Here is a 24,867-nt window from a genome sequence, read left to right on the forward strand (position 1 = left end):
CACAAATTTTTTTAAAATTTGTATGGAAATTTTGTTACGAGGGGGGGGGGGAGGGGGTCTAAAAGTCCGATTTTTCGCGTTACGTAATAAAAGAACGCTCCCATAGGAATGCAAACTTAAAATTGAATAGAGATATCTACGCGCGAGAATGTGTTAGTTTGTAACAAAATTTACACGCAGACATAGGCAAATCGAGTAGAATGATTCGTCTGTCAAAATCAGCTGTGTCCTTTGTTATACCACGAGCACGTGGTTAACAGCTGTTTTTTACAGCCGATTGATCTACTCGATTTTCCTATGTCTGCGTAAAAAAAGTGTAAACAAAATCAGCTGCTTGGAATTCAGCCAATCACAATCGTTCAAAACCAAAACAATACTTCAAATACAAATACTAACACAGAATGATGGTGTGCGTGAGAGAAACCGTGGAGATCTCTATTTACAGCTGTAATTTTATTTAGTAACGACATAACAGTTAATCTCTCGACGCATCGGATAACAAGATTTTTTAGGAAAATTAAAGGCAGATCACGACCAGTCTCTGAAAAACACAATCACACTTCATTTGTACAGTTCGGTGCGCACCCGCTGCTGGCGTCTCTTCCGCACGGGCAATACCACCGACGGTGAGTCCTCCGAGTCGGACAGACAAATCGCAACGGGCGAGTTGCTCTGCACCGTATAGCTGTTGGAGCCGGCTTCGCTGATCTTGATCCGCTTCGGCGCTGGCGACCCGCCGCCGCCTTCAACCGATGCCGACGACTCGAGCACAATGTTCCATTTGCGTTCCACCAGTACCGGACGATGCGAACGGTTAACGGCCTGCTGGGCTAGTTCCAGCTCTTGCGGCGTCAGTCCGTACGCGATTCGAATGACCAACGGGTCTACCATGGCGCGCATTTGAAGAACGCGGACGGCGTTCGTTGGTTTTAGGACGGGGAATAGTGTGGCGGTGATGGCGTCGTTGAGTGAGTTCACGTTGCTGAAGACGTCGGCTGTCGTGCGGTGGAATAGTTGGGGCCAGCGATGGCGGAGGGTGGCGACCAGGGCCAGGTGACGGCGGATGACCGGCTCGAGGGTTTGGTGGGGAGCGAGCCAGCGACGGAACACGATCCACGGGACCGTTGGGCGAACTGGTTTCGATTTCGACCTGTCTCGTGAGTCGTCTTGCACGCTGTCGTCCTCTTCCCAATAAAACGCCTGAAACAAACTCAGAGCGTTAATATTCGTGAAAAAAAACTTGACTTTTCGCAAACTTAGTTTAACAAGAAAATTTTTAAGGCGATAAAATAAAAAATAGCAATAATTCAATTCAATTAGTGTTTATTAGTAAATAATCAATTTACAATTTAGTGTTTCTTATAACCTAATAGAGTTTTGGAGTTCCTTTCAACTATGGTTTACACTATAATTCATTTAGATGTAATTGGATATTCTAACAATGGATTTGGCAAGAGAAGGAAAAATAAAAAAAAAAACCTTCGAGATTTGCTAAGGAAAAGGATAGAAATAGGAAAAGCTTAAAACTAAATCACAGTTTGTATTGTCTGTTGACGTCGAAAAACTTCGCTGCACAAGGCAGCTTATCCGTTGTAGATGTACTTCATCATCAGCTCACTGAGAGCTTGGAATTGTTCTGCCTTGTTTCGGCAGGCACGAAAGCGCGTGAGCATCTCTCCAGCAAGGGCGAAAAACTCAGGAAGCGTGAAGAGATCATCACCAGTAACATCAGCTTGTCCCGGGGGAGTACCGACGCCAGAAGCGGCTACTCTAGCGTATGAACCTCCCCAACCGGGAGGGAACGCTGGGTTGGTCGATGGAACCGCTCCGCCGCCAGCTGCTGCAGCGTTCGAGCTCAAAGTCTTCGGAGGTTGGCGGGACGCTGGCGCTTTCTTCTTCTTGTCCTGCTCCTCGAGGTACTTTTTCCGCGCGGCACAGCCACGGAAATTCGCCGTGTGGTTTCCACCACAGTTCGCGCACTTGACGCGCGCTTTGTGCTGCTGGGCGTTTTCCCCCAGCTGGTCTTTCCGCGGAAGATTGCACCTTTCGGTGAAGTGGGTCTCACCGCACTTTACGCACCGGGGCGGAAGATTGCAGTTTCTTGAACCGTGTCCGAACTTTTGACAGCGGTGGCATTGCGCTGCGTCGGTCGGATTTTTCGTGTAGAATCGCCACGTCACGAAGAAGCCGTCCAGTGCTTTAATCCGCCGTAGATCCTGGATTTTGACGGACCCACGATCGAAGTACAGGAGGTACAAAGTGTACGTACCTGTCACTGTAGTCGATTTCGAGAGCACCTTTATCTCTCGAGGCTTTACCTTGACGCCCGTCAGGTGTTCTTCCAGGTCGGAAATCGGGCGGTCCGGATATCCCTGAAGGACGATCTTCACTGGGACCTTCTCTGCAGGGTCAAATGTGAAGAATTTGAAGTTTCGCAACTTCAACTTCTTCACCACCAAGTCGAAATTCAGTTTGTTATGTGTAATAACTTGCACTGACGTTTTACCTATTTTCAGACAATATTGGAGGCCCTCAAGCAACTCGTCAACATCGTCTGCCAGCGTATCCAAAATAAAAATTGGAGGTGGACGTCGTTCCTTCGGAGAGTTACATTTTTTCTTCTTTTCTTGCTTGCGCGCAAGTTCATCATCGTCATCGTCGTCGCTAGCACTGCTGCTGTCACTGGCGGTGTTGTTTTCTTCTCCACTCAGCATCTCAAATTCGTTGCTGGTGGGAACGTTGGAAGTGGTTGTTGTCGTGGTGCTTGTGGACGGCTGCTGCTGCTGCTGCTGGCCGGAAGTGCTTCCGGATGCCCGAGTCGATTGTCTCGTCCGTACAGGGGACTCACGTGGACGGTATGACACGTGTAAAAACGATGGATCGGTGACGTCACTGGGCACGCTCCCGTGCGCGATGGCGGTCGATGCGGCGTTGGTGTGTTTACCTTTCTGCACTCTGCCGGTAGATGAGCTTCGCGGGTTTTTCGAGGCCGCACTCGAACTGCCACGGCCACGGCCGGCCCTTGGCATGCTGGAGCAGCAAACTCGCGGGTAATCACGGTAAATTACGGCGAAAAAATCGAAAAGTTTGAAGAGCTCCGAACACTTGACTGTTGCTGGCTGGTGTTGCCAGTCCCGATAAAAAAAAAAAAAAAAAAAAAAAAAAAAAAAAAAATAGCAATAAAAAAAAGCTTAACGCTTTTTCTTATACAGTGCTTGAGCATGAGCATGAGAGATCACCCATGGTTGTCCTTCTCCGTTGCTGAACAGGACCATAATATCCCATCAGCACAACCGGTCACACGCTTCAACGATCAAATGATGTTTCCCTTATCAACAGCATGCATGAATGCGCTGAAAAGATAAAACATCACGATCATCAAAACTAGAGCCGGTGCGAATAGGAAACAGTCGTTGGCCACCAACGGCGCCCGCCATGTCAGTTTGTAGATCTCGAGGGAATGGGACGGGAATGTAAGTTAGCACAGGCTGCTACCAAGGGTGGGTTCTATACGATATCCACACCCCCGCGTGTGCCGGAAAACTACTTCTACTTGGGATTTTGTCAGTGGGTAAGGGTAATGGCCAGGATTCAACATAGAGGATGATGATGCGACCCAATAATCAATAAATTTTGTTTAATGGTGTGATGTATTATGCATTCTCAAGGCAAACAGTCGGAGTATGCGGATGAGACTATTCCTGGTTATTTGGTGTTGAGTTTAGCATAAATGATTTAATCTTAGACAGCCGGCTATGGATAAAACCAACTAAAATGCGAAAACGCGAAACCGCCCGGATCGAAGTACACGCACAATCGGGGGGACAACAAAGGTGCGAATCTTGGGTGAGTTTTCAAAAAGTCGTAAGAGCCACCGTGGCCTCCGACACTAATATTCGTTTTTCTCTAAATTGTATCAAAATTTAATTTATTTTTAGTTCGGGGCACTTGAAAGGCGTGTAGATGAACAATCTTAAGCATTTTTGAAATTAGTTTTTCGTAAGTAGGTCGAAGACCTATGCAAACAAAGGCTTCGTTTACCATTGGTTCTGACGTCTTTTTGAAAACTAATCCGAGAAATAAACGTAACAAAAACTATTTTCGAATTTTATTATCAATATAATTGTAAGTAATGAAATGAACCTTAAAAAAATAAAAGATTTTTTTAAGCTTGCTGTTAGCATCCATTTTTTACGTTGGTCTTTTAACTGGGCAATAAACTAGTTATCGAGCGTTAAACAACGCCCAATCACCAGACAAGTGCTGTACTAGAAGTCATGTCGAATAAGTGTTTGGATTTTTGCTCAGCCTAAGCGGGTTTAGGATCGTATATAAGTACAGTTCAGACTCAGATGTGTGATGTAAATTTTAAATATTTGAAAATAACAAATTCGAAAATTAAAAAAAATTTAAAGGCTAAAAAACGTTAATTATCAATTTCTTTAAATTTAAAAATTCAAAAATTTAAATTTTAAGCTTTAAAAACATTATTTTTTTAAAATCCAGGAGTTCGAAATATTTAATAACTCTACAGTTTTAAATAATAGCTAAAATTTTAAATTTTAAAAATAAAAAAAAAACATCAATCAATCAATCAATTTAAAAATATTAAATTTCAAAAAATCTCTAAATTGGAAATATAAAAATCTAGGTATCATTTTCAATATTTGAAAATTTAAAAAATCGAACAACTGAACATTTAAAAAAAATAAACTTATAGAAGTTTTTCTCAATTCAAAAAATAAAAAAATCTATAGTTCTGATATCAAAAATATCAAATTTTAAAAGTTCGAAATTTAAAAATCGAATATTTTTTAAAAATTTGAAATTTTGGAAATAAGAGCATCTGAAAATACTCAAAGAAGTTTTTCTTGATTTGAAAGTACAGTCCAGACTCGATTATCCGAAGGCCTCGGAAAAAAAAATCACTTCGGATAATCGAATCACGAAATACATTTTTTTTTTCGTTGTCCAATTTTTGATTGTCGAGCCTTTCTGAAAATCTTCGGGACGTACGGAAAAATCGTTTTTAAGCATAACTTTTGAAGTACTTAACTAAACTTTCTGATTTCAAATAGAGATCTATGGGACCCCAAGACGGATCGAATGAGACTAATACGGTCAAAATCCGTTCATCCAGTTTGGCGATAATCGAGTGACAATTTGTTGTCCACCCACCTACACACATCCACACAGACATTTGCTCAGAACATGATTCTGAGTCGATATCTATACGTGAAGGCATATTCAATTTGTTAAAAGTAAGTTGGTCATGATTCGACTATCCGAAGTCCCATACAAACCTTCGGATAATCGAACTTCGGATAATCGAGGCTTCGGATAATCGAGTCTGGACTGTACAAAAATAAAAAATAAAAAAGGAAAAATTTAAAATTCAAAAATTTATTTGATTAATAAAACTTAATATCAAAAATTTTAAATTTCAAAAATAAAAAAAAAAACTAAAAAATTTTAATATTGATCCTTGCACTGTAACTTGGATTTAGCCCGCACTTTTCTCTCGCACTTTTGACAACAAGAATTCGAAAAACTAGGCAACCAGCAGTTGTTTATTTACATTTCCAGTCGCAGTTTCCACCAAACTGGAAATTCGCACTTTAAAATTGCGATTGACAGGTGAGTAACATCGGCTCGCTTTGATCTTTTTTGAGAAAATTAAAATTTCCCGAGCCAGTTTGGCAAGTCGCAATAGTGCGATCGATAGCAATAATGTAGTGCGAAGTCCAAGTTAGTGAGAATTGCGCAATATATCAATAATTTAGAGATTCAAGAATAAAAAGAAAAGAAGATAAAAAAAAATCAAAGTTAATTTCAATAATTTAAAGAAAAAACAATACAAATATTTATAATTTGAAAAATTCTAGAAATCAAAGAGTTTTCATTTGAACAAGATTAAAAAAAACTAAGAAACGTTAAAAAATAAGTTTTTTTTAATTCAGAAAATATCAGAAATTAAAAAAAAACATGTAAAGTCATCAGGGGTGCCATTGGGTCATACAATAATGCCGAAATTTGTATGACCCGATCTCACCCCTCAGACCCAATGTCACCCCTGATGACGGTACCTAAAATTTTTAAACATTAGGCAAGCTTCGAACACAATTCGCAATTCTCTCAATCGTAAATCGAGGAATTACGATCGATTTCTACCACCATCATAAAATCAGCTCTACTTGAGAAAAAGGTTGAACCACTTGAGTACTTACACCCGGAACGAGTTCACCGGAGGTTGATGCTTGTGACCGGTATTGTGCTGAACTGTTTGGAAGGCTCTCTTCGCTGACTGATGTAGCTTTGGACGTCGATGTTACAGTGTTACCCTGCGGAACGGAAGTCTGGATCACGTTTTCACTTCCGGGGCTACTCTGAACGGCTAGGTTGCCTCCGGGCCCGATGACCGGATCGGGTTGACCCGTTGCGCGCTGCTCGGTTGAGATCGACTCGGAGTTGATCGGTGGATCCTTTGCACTAGAGGTAGCGGTCTCACTGGCGTCAACTGATGGTGTTATTTGTTTCGCGGTCGCGATCTCGATAGCAGGCGATACTACCGGTCCAACAACCTCTGCGGGTCGAGCGGGAGGATCTTCGGTGGGAGGCAAAGTTGAGTCGACGGTTGGTCGACTTCCCTCTGCTGTCGACGGTTCTTCTTGCGGAATCAAGGTTGGAGGTTGACTCTTGGCCACGAGGTTCTCTTCACGGATGATACTGCTTGTCTCTTCCGGAGCGTTGTTGTGGAGTTGTTGAGGTACATTTTCACGATCAGTGTTACGCTGAACCGTTGGGTTGCCTCCAGGCCCTTGAGTGTGTTCATTGATTGGTCCCACAACTGATGGTTGGATTTGATCGACGGTTGCACACGAGTACAGTGTCGGAGCAGCACGGAGCGCCTTTCGTACCGGAGTTCGCAACTGAAGGAGCGGGGGAATCGCTGTCACTGTCGCTGTCAAAGTCGCCGTATAGCTCTATAAATTTATTGATCGCCGCCGACAAGCTCGAAGAACTAGTCGTCTTGACTTTCTCGGACGGTTCCGCCTTCACAACCTTTGCGGGTCGAGCTGGAGGATCTTCGGTGGGAGGCAAAGTTGCGTCGGCGGTTGGTCGACTTCCCTCTGCTGTCGACGGTTCTTCTTGCGGTATCAAGCTCGGAGGTTGACGCTTGGCCACGAGGTCCTCCTCACGGATGATCTCAATGCTGCTCGTCTTTTCCGGAGCCTTGTTGTGGAGTTGTTGAGGTACATCTACACGACCGGAGCTACTCGGTACATTGATCGGCTTCACAACATCGGATTGACCCGTTGCGCGCTGCTCGGTTGAGATCGGTCCGGAGTTGATCTGTGGATCCTTTGCACTAAAGGTAGCGATCTCACCGGCGTCCGGGCTGCATGGACCGCTTTTCGTGCCGGAGTTTGCAACTGAAGGAGCGGGGGAATCGCTGTCACTGTCGTCGTACAGCGCTAAATATTTATCGATCGACGCCAACAAGCTCGAAAAACCAGCCTCCGACGGTTCCGCCTTCACAACAGCTGGTTGGATTTGTTCCGCGGTCGGCGCCATTCCGGCAGGCGGAACTTCGTGCACAAATTCTGTTGAGGATCGATTGGGAGGACTTTTGGTGGGAAGTGAAGCTACGTCGGCAGTTGGCCGACTTCCCTCTGCTGGCGATGGTTCGCCTTGCGGAATCAAGTTCGGTGGTTGACTCTTGGCCACGCGGTCCTCCTCACGGATTACCTTCGAAGTCTTCTTGTGGAGTTGTTGAAGCACATTTTCACGATCAGAGCTACTCTGAACCGCTGGGTCGCCTCCAGGCCCTTCAGCGTGTTCATTGACCGGCCTCACAACTCCTGGTTGGATTTGCTTCGCGTTCGCAACCATTTCAGAAGTGCTTCCAGTGATCTTCCCGGTTTCATTCTGTTGGGGTTGGACGATCTCAACGGCAGGTGGAACTTCGTGTTCAGTGTCCGTTGACCCACTCACGGAGCCATTTAGAACCGCAAGAATCTCTGCGGGTTGAGCGCTAGGATCTGCAGTTGGTCGACTTCCCTCTGCGAGGTCCTCTTCACGAACGATCTTCGAAGATCCAACTTGCGATCCCTGCTCGACACTGCTCGCATTTTCCGGAGCCTCGTTGTGGAGGTGTAGAGGCACATTTTCAGGATCGGAGCTACTCTGAACCGCTGGGTTGCCTTCAGTTTGTTCATTGACCGGACTCACAACTCCTGGTTGGATTTGCTTGGCGATCGCGCTCTCAACGACAGGCGGAACAATGTTTTCAGCGTCGGTTGACGCACTCACGGAGCCAACCTGTGCGGGTCGAGCGTCAGGATCTGCTGTCGACGGTTCTTCTTGCGGTATCAAGCTCGGAGGTTGACTCTTGGCCGCGAGGTCCTCTTCACGAACGATCTTCGCTGATCCAACTTGCGATCCCTGCTCGACACTGCTAGTCTTTTCCGGAGTCTTGCTGTGGAGTTGTTGAGTTGTAGTGTGTTCACTGACCGGCCTGGCAACGTCGGGTTGGCTCATCTTCGCACTGGAAGACTGGATCACGTGTACGGCGTCGAATGACGACGCCGATCGTGTTCCACTAACAGTGATCGTAGCATGATAGCCGTCGAACATTGCGTCAAGTTTATCGAATACCGCCAGCAAGCTCTGGAAAACCAATAAAAACGAAAATTTTAAGAAGCAATATTCAAGATTGCGACCGCCGCTTTCCTTACAGCCGAAATGGTCATCTTCGGTTTGGCACTGTCCGGCGGTTCCACCTTCACAACTGCTGGTTGGACTTTCTTCGCGGTCCCAGCAATTTCAGGTTGCGTTTGTACGATCTCAACGGAGGGAGCGTGGAGTTCGTTTTCAGCGTTGGATGACGGCACCGGGGGTTCCTCACTTTGAACCGCTGCTGAGTCGCCTCCAGGTCCGTCAGTTACTGTGCCGGATAGTCTGTTGAAAAGGTCTTCCGCATTCTAGAAAACAGAAAAAAAACATTTGTTAATGCATGGATTCAGTTACGACGGCGGATTTCCGTACCTTGATCGGCGGTGATGCCACCTCCACCACGGTTGGCCGTTTTTCCTCCACGGTCTTGGTAGAAACCTGCTCAGCAGTAATGGTACGCTGTTCGGTCGGAATCGTTCCGGTTGTGCTCTGTTGATCAAAAAGTTAAATTAGTCACCCCTGGTAATTTCAAGCGATCGTAACACAGTCCAGACTCGATTATCCGAAGTTGCCTTTCGAAGCTCGACAATCAAAAATAAGACAAACAAAAAAAATAATTATTGATTCGAATTAGAGGGTGACGATTCTCGAGATTTTCAATTTCCCGGGAATCGAGAGTTGTATTTTGCTATTTTCCGGGAATTCCCGGGACCCGGGAATTATTTTTTAAACTATGCAATAGTGCCAATAATTTAACAGAAATGTAATAAATTTGTTCAGTAACATGTTATGTTATAAACTAATTCAGTTACAATTAATTCAAACTTATTTTTAAACGTTAATTTAAGTAGCCTCGTTTTATAGTTCACAGTTCTACATTTTGATATATTTTTTCTGAATTCTGAAGCTTTTTGCATGAACTTTTTATTAGATTTTAAAAAATTTAAAATTAGCTAATATATTATTTCCCAGTATCTTTATTTTTGCAATTTTATAAATAACGACTCAAAAGAACAATTTCAAAATGTTTTTCCTTCTTGGGCCAACTGTAAATATTAAATGAAGAAATATTAACAGTTATCCGGAAAACCAGAATTTTAACAATTGGCGGACCTAAACATTACAAAGAGTTGCAGAGTTATTTTTCCAAAATGTTATTTAATATTGAGGTTGATGCTAAACCCAATACTACTATTGACATCAAAAAGGAAATTACCTTGATACAGCGAAATTAACTTACTTAGAATTAAAAAAAAACTAAATTATAAGGTTTGCTATGCTTGAGAGATGATATAGAAAATGAACTTATTTTAAAAATGCTTTCCCTTCTTAGAAATAATAAATTGAAATAATATAAAAAAAACTTGAGTTTTTTTTATTTCTGGGGTCTTTTTGCAAAGTATGCTTCAATGTAAATTTTGTTTACACTCAATTATAGTTATTGGAATTTTTTGACATGTTAAAATTTACACTTTCTAAATAAGAAGATTATAAAACCATTGGTTTATTCGGACTTAAATATCGACCATTGAATACTCAATGTTCTGTACAATTTCGATTTTTTCAAATGGTTTTCTGATTAGTTTATATAATTTGGCTTTCATATTTATAAGAATAAAATTTCCCGGGAGTCTCGACCAAATTTCCCGGGAATCGAGAGGTCCAAAAATGATCGATTTCCCGGGAATTTTTTCCCGGGAATTCCCGCTCGTCACCCTCTAATTCGAATAATCGAGTCCGAATTGTTAAGTCATCAACATATTTGGATCATCGACCGTAGACTGTTCTTTATGTTGCTATTTGAATAGCTAAGAAGGCATTAGACTATGACAATCAAACAAACTCGCAAACAGGCATGCAGGCGGCCGTTTCTGCAAACAAAGCCGACAAACTGCAAAACTCTCAAAAAGTGCGAGTTTGTTTGTCGTAGTCTGATATTTCCTTTGGCTTAAATTTCAAAATTTGAGATTTTTTTCAATGTTTATGATAACACAGAACTGAAGAAAATCCATTTTAATTAACACAATGACCACCAACTGCATTCAAAACGGGACCACAAGTGAAACAAAAGAAATGCAAAAAAGAAATCAACCACGCGGTTGCACTCCTTCCACAGAATTCCCAAGCTCGAGAAAAGGCGGAATTTCCATACAAATTCCCCTCTTTCTCGAGCTTCGGGGTGTTTTAATAGGCAATCCGACCATTAAAATTTTACTAATATAGGTGTTGTTTGTAAAAGCATTTTTCATATCGTGATTAGTTTTTCATTAGAATTTACTATTTCTGGGCTCTGTATCCAGAACCATCGTTAACAGTCATTAATCCAAAATTGAATGACACCATCTACGACAGGGGTGCTCAAAGTTTTCGAGTGGCGGGCTAAATTTGAAGCTCACATAAGCTTGCGGGCCAAATGCAAAAAAATGTTTCTTTAAAAAATTAAATTGTAGGTATTTTTTTCGTCATTTAAATATTATTGTGGTGCATTGGCACCAAGATCAACAAACACACCTATACGATATCATCTTGGTAAGCCAACGTAGCGGGGAGAGATAAACCATTGTAGCAGTGGATAGGCAGACGTGTACGGAAAGCGAGAGAAGGCAGACGTGCGGCGGAGAGCCGTCGTGGATTAGAGGTGGAATAAAGAGTTTAGCTATCACAAATTGGCGACTGTGGATGGGTTGCGGAATACACCACGCGATTGGTAAGATTTTGTTCTTTATCGTTGAACGTTTTTTCTTCCAGCGTCAAATTCTGCAGGGCGGAGCCCCTCCATATGCTTTGACCTGTTACACACACACACACAGTGATGCCAAACGGGTCCGGCACCGGAAGGAGTGGTCGAAGAGAGTGAAAACTCACACGCCGTGGCTTCGAGTCGGAAAAAATGGTCAAAGGCCTTGGGCCGGCGACGAGACTTCGAGTCAGAAACGAAAAGACTGGACTCGGAATCGAGTAGAGGCTTCGAGCCAGGTTACAACAAAGGCCCTGAGCCAGGTGTTGGAAAGGCCTAGAGCCAGGGAAAGTTGGTTAAATCCACAAAAAAAAAAGAAGAAGAAAGAAATTGAGCTGAGTTGTCAAAACAACAGGCCACCCAGGCTGACAGACATTTCTCTGTAACAGCATTCGGAAAAGTCTGCGATTAAAAGTTCTATCGACAGCTTGGCAACCCAGCCAACTGTCAAGCTGAAAACAGACAACGAAACGAGAACCAGATGTAAACATTGTGTAATCGAAAAAATTGTATTGTTACAGATAATACATGATTTCGAGTTACCAGAAGGCTTACTGAAACAAGGGTTTCGGGTAAGATCAGACTGACCGGTAAGAAAAACAACATTTGAGTTGTGTAAACTGTAAATACATGAGTAAATGACATTGCAGGACGAAAGCAGAAAAAAGCGAAGTCAACTGAGTGCGCTGTCAACTAGTGGAGAGCGATATCGATTAGCCCAGGTAATTTTTACAGTCTGACGAATGTATGAGAAAAAGCTGAGAAAGTTGTGATTTCAGCAAGCACCATGGACAAGTTTGACATACCGCCGTTTAAGTTCAAACAAATGCCGCCAAACGAAGTGCGCGAGGAGTGGACTCGCTACAAACGAAACTTCGAGTACATGGCTCTGGCGAACGCAGTGACGAATAAGACCAGGCTGAAGCATATCTTCCTCGCCCGAGCTGGAGTCGACGTCCAAGACGTGTTCAGCAGCATTCCAGACGCTGACGTCGAAGAGCGCCTGGGCGTCGACCCGTTCAGAATCGCTATCAACAAGCTGGACGAGTACTTCGCACCTAAGCAACACGAAGCCTACCAGAGATTCTTGTTCTGGTCACAGAAAATGAAGGACGGAGAATCACTGGACAAGTTTATGCTGCGCGCTATGGACTTGGCTTCGAAGTGTAACTTCGGGAATACCCAACAGGAAGCACGAGACATAAGCGTAATCGACAAAGTCATCCAAATGGCCCCTGACGACCTGCGCGAAAAGCTTCTGCAGAAGGAGCACCTGAGCGTTGATTCGGTGACCAAGACCGTTAACGCTTATCAGTCCGTCAAATTCCAAGCGGGACAGATGGCAGGTCACTCGAACCAGCCCAAACCGTTTCAAGAGGTGAACGTGGTGAACAATGACGCGGCCGGCGCGGTCGGCGAATGCTCGCGGTGCGGCTATCCAGGTCATTTCCACTACGATGAAAGATGTCCGGCGCGGGACCGGACCTGCAAGGTCTGCGGAAATGTGGGCCATTTTGGAATCAAATGCCGTTCGAGAAAAGCTCGAAAGCGCAAGTTCAATGGACCAACTGGACAACGGAAGCGAGTGAAGTTCGAGCGGGTGCGAGCGGTGGACACCGAGGAAGAAGGTAAAAGCACTGATTTTATTTTCACGATCGGTGATGGTGATGAGCTCATCTGGGTGACACTTGGAGGCATCGTCGTACAAATGCTGATCGACTCGGGCTGCGAGAAAAACATTGTTGACAGCGGAACGTGGGACAAGTTGAAAAACCAAGGAGTTTCAGTATCGGACATGCGCACGGACTCCCGAGTAAACTTCCGGGCATACGGACACACGGATCCCCTAAAGGTCAGCCGGGTATTCGAGGCATCCATCGCGGTGGGGGACAACGGTGAACGTGCCAAGACGATGGCAACTTTCTACGTGGTGGAGGGCGGTCAACAACCTTTATTGGGCCGCGCCACAGCGAAAGTGTTGGGTGTTCTAGTGTTGGGATTACCTAGCACTCGTCCCCCAGAGCTGTACCAGATGAGCTGCGAGCAAAAGCGGCCGTTTCCAAAAATAAAAGGCGTCAAAGTAGTCATACCAATTGACCCGACGGTATCACCCGTCGCGCAACATGCCCGACGCCCACCCCTGGCGTTGCTTGATAAAATTGAATGTAAGATTGATTCTTTGCTGGCCTCGGACATTATTGAACCTGTTGAAGAGTACAGTCCGTGGGTGTCGCCGCTGGTTGCCGTGCTGAAGGACAACGGAGAGATTCGACTCTGCGTAGACATGCGAAGAGCTAATTTCGCAATCAAGCGCGAGTCGCATCTGATGCCCACATTCGAAGATTTTCTTCCAAGGCTGAAGGAAGCACGCGTGTTCAGCCGTCTGGACATCAAAGATGCCTTCCATCAGCTGGAGCTGGACGAGTCATGCCGTCAAATTACGACGTTCATCTCTCACAAGGGGATGTTCCGATACAAACGGTTGATGTTCGGACTTTCGAATGCATCTGAGGTTTTCCAAAAGATCGTGGAACAGATGTTGGCAGGATGTCCGAATGCCTTGAACTACATTGACGACATTCTGGTCTACGGCAAGAATGAGGAGGAACACGACGCGGCGTTGGCGAAGGTGATGGACAAACTGAAGGCGAAAAATGTGCTGCTCAACCACAAGAAGTGCGTTTTCAGGGTATCCGAGGTTGTGTTCTTGGGTCACCATATTTCAGGAACGGGTATTCGGCCAGCAGAGGAGAAATTAAGCGCATTGAAATCGTTTCGAGCCCCGCAGACCGTCGAAGAGCTCCGGAGTTTTCTGGGCCTCGTTACGTACGTTGGCCGTTTCCTTCCGGATCTGGCCACAGCTACGGCTGCTTTAAGAAAGCTCACGCACGCAGGGGAGAAGTTCCGCTGGGAGCAGGAACACGAAAATGCCTTCCAGAAGGTGAAGCGGTTGATTTGTGATCTGAAGACGTTGCAATACTTTGACAACAAGCTACGAACCCGTGTGATCGCTGACGCATCTCCCGTGGGACTGGGAGCTGTACTTGTTCAATTCACGGACTACAGAAATGATTCGGAGGTGCGGGTGATCGGTTACGCTAGTAAAAGCCTCAGTCCAACCGAAAAGAGGTACTGCCAAACGGAGAAAGAAGCCCTCGCATTAGTGTGGGCAGTTGAGCGTTTTTCGGTGTACTTGCTTGGACGTCATTTCGAACTAGAAACGGATCACAAGCCGCTGGAGATTATTTTCTCTCCCAGTTCGAGTCCGTGCCCTAGAATCGAGCGTTGGGTCCTGAGGCTGCAAGCATACCGGTTTGCAGTTAAGTATCGGAAGGGCAGCAGTAACATCGCAGATCCGTTCTCGAGACTGTGCACGCTGGATGAAGGCGTGGACTTCGACAGCGACAGTAAGTTTCTGGTGTTGGCAATCGCTGAGTCAGCAGCTATCGATACGAACGAACTGGAGAGAGCCTCACAGGGAGATGGAGAGCTGGCAGCAGTCCGCGAGTGCGTCCGTAGCGGCGTATGGAACCAACCTGATGCTAAGCCGTACGAGAGATTCCAGGGGGAGCTCGGCGTGCTAGGAGAATCACTGCTGGTTCGAGGGTCAAAGCTAGTTGTTCCGCGGGCGTTGCGACCGAGGATGCTTGACCTCGGACATGAAGGTCATCCGGGAGAGACAGTCATGAAGCGTCGGCTAAGAGATAGGGTGTGGTGGCCTAACATGGACGGTGACATCGTTAAACACGTAACAGGTTGCGAGGGATGCAGACTGATCGGCCTGCCGAGTAAGCCCGAACCGATGTGCCGTAGGGAGCTTCCGACGAAACCATGGGTGGACGTCGCAATCGACTTCCTGGGTCCGTTGCCGTCTGGAGAATACCTGCTAGTGATCGTGGATTATTACAGCCGGTATAAGGAGATCGAGGTAATGAAGCACATAACCGCTGAGGAAACTACGAAACGGCTGCACAGGATATTCACTCGTCTGGGTTTTCCGGTCACTATCACTCTGGACAATGGCAGACAATTTGTGAGCACACATTTCGATCATTACTGCAAGCAACATGGAATATCACTGAACTACTCAACTCCTTACTGGCCACAAGAGAACGGCCTCGTCGAGCGCCAGAATCGATCCCTGATCAAGCGACTGCAGATCAGCCACGCGTTGGGACGCGACTGGAAAGAGGATTTGGCGGGCTATTTGTTGATGTACTACACGACTCCACACTCAACAACGGGGAAGACGCCGACTGAGCTGTGCTACGGCAGAACCATCAGATCGAAAATTCCCAGCTTGATCGACGTGGAGTCGACTCCTAATGACGAGGACTTCCGAGAAAAGGACCGTTTGCTGAAACAAAAAGGGAAAGAATTGGAGGACAAGAAACGCCACGCCAGACCATCTGATCTACAACCGGGAGACACAGTCCTAATGAAAAATGTACTTCCGGGCAACAAGCTGACGACGGCCTACAGTCCAAAGGAACATGTCGTTTTGAGCAAGGAGGGCGGTCGCGTCACCGTGCAAGACAAGGAGTCACGGAAGGTATACAAACGGAACGTCACACATTTGAAGCGAGTGCCAGTCGAGGCACCGAGCGAATCTTCGGTGGCGGGAAGTGTGGAAGCGCCCCAGGAAGATCCAGTGCCCCCAGTCGAACTCAGACCATCACCGATAGCGGAGGAAGCTCAAGCAGATAATCATTTCAGGAACCGACGCGAAGTGAAACGACCAACTAGATTCAGGGACTACATTGTTTCTCACCTAGTTGACGATTAGAGTCTAGAAAGAAAAGGAGATGTGGTGCATTGGCACCAAGATCAACAAACACACCTATACGATATCATCTTGGTAAGCCAACGTAGCGGGGAGAGATAAACCATTGTAGCAGTGGATAGGCAGACGTGTACGGAAAGCGAGAGAAGGCAGACGTGCGGCGGAGAGCCGTCGTGGATTAGAGGTGGAATAAAGAGTTTAGCTATCACAATTATAAATAAAAAAAATTCAACAGTTGGTTCAACTTTAAATTAAAAACAAATATCAAAAATTGTGCAATTTTATGCCTAAGGTTAACCAATATTTTTTTAAATAAAATATATTCCACGGTCTGGTCTAGGTTGATGGATGATTGATACTTTTGTGACTGAAAACAATCGTTGTTGAAAAAATTTAATAAAAGAAAAAAAAAATTTTCTTATCTTGTTTTTTTCAATTTTTTTTTTTGGAAAAAAGTTCTAAAGGAGATTTTAAATGAATTATTTTTATGTAAATTGATATTCTTCCATGGCACAGTGTTCGGAATGGCAAAATTAAGTGGAATAAATTGATAACTCCTTTATTTGACGTCCTAGCCAAATGGTGTCTTCGGAAGAGTTGTTGTACTTGATAAGGGCTATCTTTTAAAGTTATTGACATACAGGGTGACGACCTTCCAGGGTGTCAACCAAAAACTAACTTTGTTGGATGACGTTGTAGGGCTTTAGTTTTTAGCTCTTAATTTACTCGAGATATACGCCATAAAAAACGATCAATTTACCCTTCAATATTCCGATTATTACCACGATTTCAATAAGATTCCGCTTAAAATTTATAAACAAATTAATTAAAAACCGTCAAATTCAAATTGACTTATCAAAAAACAGACACCGATAGACACGGAGATATTTTCAGGAAATGAGCATGAGCATGAGCATGAGCATGAGAGATCACCCATGGTTGCCCCTCCGTTGCTGAACAGAACCGTAATATCCTTTCAGCACTACTGATTATATGCTTCGACGATCTAGTGGTGTTTCCCTTATCAACAGCATGTATGAATGCGCTGAAAAGATAAAACACCATGATTGCTAAAGCTAGATCAGTTGCGAATAGGTAACAGTCATTGGCCACCAACGGCGCCCGCCATGTCAGTTTGTAGATCTCGATTTTAAGGGACGGGAATGTTAGTTAGCGCAGGTTGCTACTAGGGCAGCTGATTTACTCTGTGCTTACACCCCACATGCGCCAGGAACCTGAAAATTTGTTAGTAGGATAGGGTGTTTGGTCAGGATTCACCATAGAAGATGATGATGCGACCCAAAATCATAGTGTTTGTTGAAAGGTATTATGTTTTAATCTCAAGGCAAGCAATCGGATGCTGCGGATGAGTCATTTCCCGTTTATCGGCTGTTAACTTTTAATTGAAATGGATTTATCTTAGACAGCCGGCTGTGGAAAGATAGAACCAAAATTATTTGTAATTAAATGATGAAGAATTTAACAGTCTGACTTTTTAATTGAGATGTTTTTACGAGTTTTACATGATTCATGTTTAGTGGGGTACTGATTAACGAAGCGAACGACGAGTTACGATGTTTATCGAGCTGAAATGGTATGATAAGGTTTTGTTGTTATTGCACACCGACGACGAACGCGAAAAAACCCTGCGACCCGACCGAAAGGCATCGCAAATAAGACTGGCTCAATTGTCATCGATGACAACCAGAACCAGCCGCACTTTTACACACATACACGCACGCGAAAAAAAAAAAAAACAAAAAACACACCGACGACGAACGCGAAAAAAAAAACACGACCCGACGGAAAGGCATCGCAAATCAAACTGAGGAAATGGAGAGAAAGAAAATAACATAAAAAATAAAACCTACTCACATAAAACCAATCACCCCATGCACACAAATAGCAACACAAAAGAGACGAAAATTATCACGAAAAAACAGAACTGCGCGTCCCAAGAAGCACTGCACTTTTGATGGCATTATTCAATTATTATGCCCAATCACCTCATGCACACAAAGAGCGACACAAAAGAGACGAAAATTATCACAAAAAAACAGGACTGCGCGTCCACCGAAGCACCGCACTTCTCACGGAGATATTTTCAGGAAATGTAGTTGAAAGTGTGTACTTTCAGGTGTATTGTTCGGTTTTGCGCCAAAATGCGCCATTTTGAAAACCTAGCAACTTGAAAATAGGCTCAAAATCACTTAAAAATGGTAATAACTTCTCAATAAAGGCCCAAAAATTTGTGCTGTCTTCGGCAAAGATGTGTAACTTTATGTCATAAACAACTCTTCAGAACATAGTAGGCCGCTAAAATGCTAACATTTTGAGTTATCACCAAAGAAGTGCTTTTTTGACATTTTTTGCAAAAATGGCGTATATCTCGAGTAAATTAATAGCTAAAAATTTGGCGCTTTCGACAAACTTTCATGAAATTTTCTCCTCTACAACTTTGCCGAAGACACCAAAGCCCTACAACGTCATGCAACAAAGTTAGTTTTTGGTTGACACCATGGAAGGTCGTCACCCTGTTTGTCAATAACTTTAAAAGATAGCCCTTATCAAGTACAACAACTCTTCCGAAGACACCATTTGGCTAGGACGTCAAATAAAGGAGTTATCAATTTATTCCACTTAATTTTGCCATTCCGAACACTGTGCAAGGGTGCATGATACTGATGATACTCGTCGGTTGACACCCAGGCGAGGAACATCCCGGAAGGAGCCCAACTACATCCGTAGTGCTGTTTGGACAAAACAGCATGGCTCTGGTTCCTTGCAAGTGTCCTATTTTCTTACCTCCACGTTGGCTTGGTTTAATCATCATGATGACAAGGTGTAACCTAGCTGGTGGCCTGTGGAAACGGCTCGTAAACCTTTGACCGCCGTGGGTCAGAATCGAGACGGCTAAATGAAAGGGGCGCGCCAATGTGGGACAGGAAAGTAATTTGTGATTGTAGACGGTATTGTTTTGATTCGCAGTATGTTGATTCAACTGCTGTGGATGTACCTGAAACATCGCACAACGCGGTTTCTCTTCTCTTCATTCTCAGCTACCACCTACCTTCTGTTTATTTTGTTTCACTGATTTTCTACGCGGCTTGTGTTTACTATCCTCCATTTGATTTCGATTTTACTCATTATTTCTCAACGCTTTTCCACTCTATTTTACCAATTGATGCTGCTGTAACAAACTGTCTGCTTTCCCTTAATATGGCAGCGATGTCAATTTTGTTTATCATGTGCCATTTATTTATTTATCTATTTGAATAATTTCTCATTTTCCCTGTAAATTGTCCTCAATACAATCTAAGCTTGTTTGTTGCCTCTATTTATTAACTATTGTTAATTTCTTTATCTACTTCATAAATTACTATCTTTCTTTTACTATTGATTCTTTACATAGTATATTTCCTTCACTGTTCATTGTTTTCAATCTTGACCCTTTTCTTCAAACAAATGAGGTTCGAGCCCTTACTCAATTTATGGAATGGTTAAAGGATTAACACAAATATTACTATTGTATTTTTGGTAAACTTTTATAACATGCTTAGGACCAAAACTTGTAACAAAACACCGCGACAAAAGAAATAGCAACAGATAAACAGACTCAACAATAGGGAAGATTTCAGGAGAAAACAATACACAGTAAATAACAATTAGTTTTTGAATTCAAACTAAAAATATAACAGTTTTTGCCTTAAATGAAAGTTGTTAGACACACTTTAAATTGTTAGGCGCTTATACTTGCATCAAACCCTACGTAATGTACCACCCCCGGCCGAGTTAAAATGCATAACCGGAAAAGAAGGTGTGCATGCCTGGCACGAACACTCAAAGCGTGTTCTAGCGTGTTGCTCGTACTGACTCAGAGCAAGGGTGAGATGTAGGTGTAAGGGCAGTGCGTGTTCGTCGGGAACCTAGTGCATAAGATCGGTCAAAGCCCGTTCTTACACTGAAAATTGCGAATTGCGAAAATGATATTCTTCCAATTTTAATAATATTTCATAAAATTTAGGTCAGCCTGAATCACATGATACGTACTCAATTCGTAACCAAAATGTCACGAGTTCGAATCCCAAGGAGGGGCTTTTATAAGTGCCTAAAAAGTTTGGGGCTCAGCCCATACAAATGTTGCGTCATGACTCTTCAATTAATATGGAATACTTTTATTTTTGCTGTCTTTGCAGTTTTCCACATTAGTAAATTCTGAACGTTTCAGAACCCATAAATTTTTTTAAAAGTTTTTGATGAAATTTACTGTTTTCAATCACATTTACACGTGTAAAATTGTTTCAATAAAATAGATTCAACAAAATATCTATTTCGTTAGTTTTATATTAACAAGAAAATAAATGTTAACTAAACCTTAATTTTAAGAATTATAAAATCACTTAACAGGTGATCATTCAAAATTTTTTTTTTTTTTTTTTTTTTTTTTTTTTTTTTTTTTCTTTTTTTTTATATATTAGAGTTACTGGCCTTTTGTTGCCATAATTTGGCCAAGTTTTGAAAAATAATACAATAATAATAATAATAATAATACATTTTATCGACGTAGTTCTACGTCAAACAGTTTGCTTCCAAACTCTTCTTTTTGGCGTGGTTGTTGTTGGTAGTCCAATCAGATGTCCATTATCATTGCGTTGGTCGTTATCGAGAGTTGGTGATTTGTCGTCGTCGTCGTCGTCCAAGCACGATCTTTTTTCTTCGGGTGCTTGCTTCTCTTCCAACTGCCTCTTTGTTTTGCCTTTCTTTACAACAGTAATAAATCCGTCATTACCATTGTCCTCGTGAGTGTGAGGAACAACGACTTGGGATTGTACTGCTGCTAGATCGGCGATAGGCAAAACAGGGCCAGATGGAGATGGATTTTTTTGTGGTTTCGGCTTCGGTTGCTGTTTTTTAGCCGCCTCGGAGCAGCTTTTCGACACGTGTCGCTGGAATCCACATCGTCGGCACGTGGAAATCTGACCCGTGTGTGTGGCCAAACTGCTAAGGCCGCAAATCGTGACGTACGAGGGAACGGGCTTGGAGATCTTCATTTTTAGCACCCGCACACCATTGGGTACGCCGGCGAAAATGTCTCTCCAAACCTCGTCCCTGATCGTCAAAACTTCGCCGTACTGGAGCATTGCTTCGGCGATCTGCATGTTGGACATGTCCGGCGGGAGATCGTGGATCCGAACGTCGACGATGTCATCGTCGACGTAGACCGGAATCGCGATCTTCTTCGTCGGGCTGATCCGGAAGGCGTGCTTGAGGTGATGCTGCACTGCTACTTCAACGGCGGCTGCTGGATCCGCCATCTGGATGAGCACGCAATGGCGAATGTTGTGCAGCTGGATGCTTCTCAAGTCAGTGGGATTTAGTCCCAGACTTTTTTCCACAAACCGCTGCACCATGTCCAGCTTGGGACGCTCTGGGAGGACGCTGAAGTCCACGACGAGCGTATTTTTGCGGACAGTACTCATTTCAGAGTCTTCCACAACGCGTTGTTTGTTTGTTCGAGCAACAATAGCGAATTTTTGAACGCGGAGCACAAAGCTACGTCTGGTGCACACGCGAGTACAGAGCCGACTGTCATTCAAAATGGGTCCGCGGGCCATACTGAAGTCACCCCTGATCTACGACCTTAAAAGTAAGGAAATAAAAAAATACGATTTGTTTTGTTCGCTATCCATTATCTAATGTCCCTTACAAATAATACAAATACAAATAAATAATCGAAACTTTCGAAAATTGATGCTTCGGATAAAAGAGTCTGGTCTGTATTTAAGAATTTTCATTATATAATGATTAATGATTAATATTTAATAATATTTAATAATTTATTATTTAATAACTAAAGAATTTTAGAATTTAGAAATTTTAGTTATATATTTAATATTTTTGAGTTTTTTTAATTTGAAAATTTATAAATAAAAAAAAATAAATTCAATTAGAGTGAGTGTATTTTTTAATTTTAAATTTTAAAAATTTACATGTCTAAAGTTTATATTATTAGGTCCTATAAACACATGAGAGACAATAGTTTATTGGTCCTTTAGAAAAAATTCTGGAAGTTAATATATTTAAAAGATACAGATATCGTTTTTTTAGATACTGAATTTTAATATTTCAATCAACTATCAAAGTATACAAATGTTTTAGTTTTAGAAAAAAAAAGAATTTATTGATTTTAACGAATTATTTTTTGAAATTTTAGATTTTTTCAATGAATTAATTTACGATTTGTTAATTTTTTTATTCAGTTTTTATTGAAATTTCTACCTTTATGAAATTTTAAAACATTCTTAAGGTGAAACTGGACGTTGGCCAACAAAAAACTTCTATGCGACTTAAGTCAATGTTCAAACTCGACAGCTTGTTTGCCTACGGCTTCTTATCCATCTGCCAAACAGAGAACTTTTTAAGATATGATGGTTTTCTTAAAAATGCATTCAAAAAACGAGAGTCGTGGAATCAACATGGCGGACCTTCCCGTATCCCCTTAAGTTCATGGCTAGAGACCATCCATAAACCACGTGGACATTTTTTTTAGAAATTTGGATTTTTTTCGGAGATGGAAGGCCTCTAAATACTTGAAAAAAGAAAAATCTTAGGAAGGTGGAGAAATAATATGGGCGGTTTGAAAGTGTTACGTCGTTTATGGACAACCCCTTACCTTTTTTTGTGCATGATCTCCAATCTAAATATTTTAATCATTTGATCTTATAAGTGAAACGTACCTTTGCATTCGAAGCGTCGGCAGTCCGGGCCACACATCCGGTGTTGGTCGACGGCACAGCTAATTCCCCACTCCCGGATCCACTCGGTACCGCTGGGTTGTTTCCAACCTTTTTCGCCGACCGGGCGGGAGGATCGTCCAGCGATTCCTCTTTCACCGTCACCGGTGGTCGACTTTCCCCTGCCGGCGATGGTTCTTCCTTCAGAATCAACGTCGGAGGTTGACTCTTGGCCACGAGGTCCTCCGCACGAATAATCTCCGATGACGCTGGCGCTGTCGACCTCTCTTCGTCAATCGGAGCCTTGTTGGGGAGTTGTAGAGGCACTTCGTGTTGGTTTGTTATTGCAGCGATGTCGGCCATTAATGTCTAGAAAAGATAAAATATTCAAGATTTTATCGGCGATTTTCTTCCACCGGTCAGGATTACCTTCGCACTGGAGGAAGATTGAACCACGGGTACGGCGTCGGATGACACATTTTGAACCTCTGCCTTTCTAGCGGGCTCCTGCGAAACAGTTTGCTCCGGTTCTACAGGATGTTCGGAGTTGTTCTTGGCGCTCTCACCGCTGGACGGCGTAAACAGAGGTTCGGACGTAACTGTGTCCTTTTCTCCACCTTCTTGGGACTCTTGGGAGTTGGCCTCAAGCTGGGCGTTGGACATTTGCAACGGATCATGGGTGGCATTGATTAGAGAGTTTGCGAATTGATCGTTTGGATCTACGAACACGATGCTGTTCTGGCATTCACTGTCGGACGAGGTCAAATCGATGACACTTGTTGCTTCTAATTCGTCCTGCTCCTCTTCGGAATCAACGGTACTGTCTATAGTGAAGCGACGCCTTTTGGGTAGCGACGGAAGCTGCGGTTCGAGGGAATCTTTCATCATCTGCTCGTACTCCTGGGTGTTGATATCGAGCGATTCGTCGTCCAGCAGTCTTCGGACGGAACCATTCGCTTTCTGCACTGGACTGGCGACCTGTTCGATCACCACCGGATCACCCTCCGTGCCACCCACTCGTGAACCGCTGGCCGCATCGTGCCACACGCCAGCTTCCAACTGGCGGACTGGTTTGTGCTTACGTGCCCTTCGTTGCTCGATTTGCATCAGCAGCTCTCGCTGGTCGGCGCGCAGCTTGTACCGTGGGTCGTTCACGTTGATGTAGACGAAAACCCTCCTTCCTTTGCATGCGTAACGCTTGTACACGGCCACCACAGCCGGATCGTACGTTCCATCGAGGACAGATTTGGTGAAAAGTACGTTGTCTTCGGCGTTTTCCTTTTCATTCGGGGCCTTGTCCACGAAGCTGACGGTGATGGAGTACACCTTCCGTAGGTACGGATACTGAAGGCGGTCGATCAGCTCCTGATCGTCGGTGAATCGCGTTTTGGAAAGTTTAAACACGAGACTTCTCTTGAAGTATGCCCGCAGCTCTTGCCAGCTTTGCAGCGGCACGCCGTCGAAATCGTTCAGCTCAAGGGCGATCCGCTTCCAGCCACTCTGTTCGTCCCGTTGGACTTCCTCGAAATGTTTGGCCAATGTTTCGATCAACTTCTTGCTGAAGGCAAAGCTGTACTGAGGACTGAAATAAAGTTAGAACAATAATTTAAAAGATCAGTCAAGCTAGGAAAAAGACTATAAAACGGAAATTTAGGTCGCTCCGGAATAAGATCCGGCACCAAGTTCGCATGGGTTTACGTTTGGTTGTTGAAAAAGTTTCGTGCTTTCCACAATATTGAGGAGGGCTTTAAGCATGTTTAATTTACTAATCACTTACTTGGTCATTTTAGCACAATTCATTGAAGTAATAAATAGCCAACATTTTTCTAATACACATATTTCCCGTAACTTTTTAGATAAGTTTTAAGTTTTGTTGTCAAAATTCGCACGGTAACTTCAAAGCCGGTTTCTGTTTTGTTTTGACAGCTCTTTCTTCG

General features: G+C 43.6%; 2 protein-coding genes across 2 annotated transcripts; both read right to left on the minus strand.

Annotated features, from left to right (window-relative positions):
* Positions 1–561: 561 nt before the first annotated feature.
* Positions 562–24,867, minus strand: LOC120421766 (mucin-17-like). Its single transcript, XM_039585037.2, has 8 exons — positions 24,708–24,867; positions 23,360–24,512; positions 22,934–23,299; positions 9,049–9,165; positions 8,739–8,984; positions 6,870–8,670; positions 6,228–6,817; positions 562–1,200 (listed from the first exon to the last, which is right to left on the minus strand). Exons 1-8 carry the CDS (start codon positions 24,728–24,730, stop codon positions 562–564), a joined length of 4,935 nt encoding a protein of 1,644 aa, XP_039440971.1. The 5' UTR covers positions 24,731–24,867.
* On the minus strand, positions 20,691–21,851 carry LOC128093424 (uncharacterized). The gene has a single exon (XM_052710105.1). It carries the CDS (start codon positions 21,809–21,811, stop codon positions 20,771–20,773), a length of 1,041 nt encoding a protein of 346 aa, XP_052566065.1. The 5' UTR covers positions 21,812–21,851; the 3' UTR covers positions 20,691–20,770.

Source organism: Culex pipiens, chromosome 3 (assembly GCF_016801865.2).
Source record: "Culex pipiens pallens isolate TS chromosome 3, TS_CPP_V2, whole genome shotgun sequence".
In the NCBI taxonomy this organism is placed as follows: Eukaryota; Metazoa; Arthropoda; class Insecta; order Diptera; family Culicidae; genus Culex; species Culex pipiens.

Bases quoted from the DNA above. Each gene is read 5' to 3' on its own strand.
- LOC128093424 (XM_052710105.1), bottom strand. From the start codon at position 21,811: ATGGCCCGCGGACCCATTTTGAATGACAGTCGGCTCTGTACTCGCGTG.
- LOC120421766 (XM_039585037.2), bottom strand. From the start codon at position 24,730: ATGAATTGTGCTAAAATGACCAA. The intron at 23,300-23,359 runs GTAATCCTGACC...TATCTTTTCTAG, and splicing joins AATCTTCCTCCAGTGCGAAG to ACATTAATGGCCGACATCGC. The intron at 9,166-22,933 runs GTACGTTTCACT...TTTGATCAACAG, and splicing joins CCGACGCTTCGAATGCAAAG to AGCACAACCGGAACGATTCC.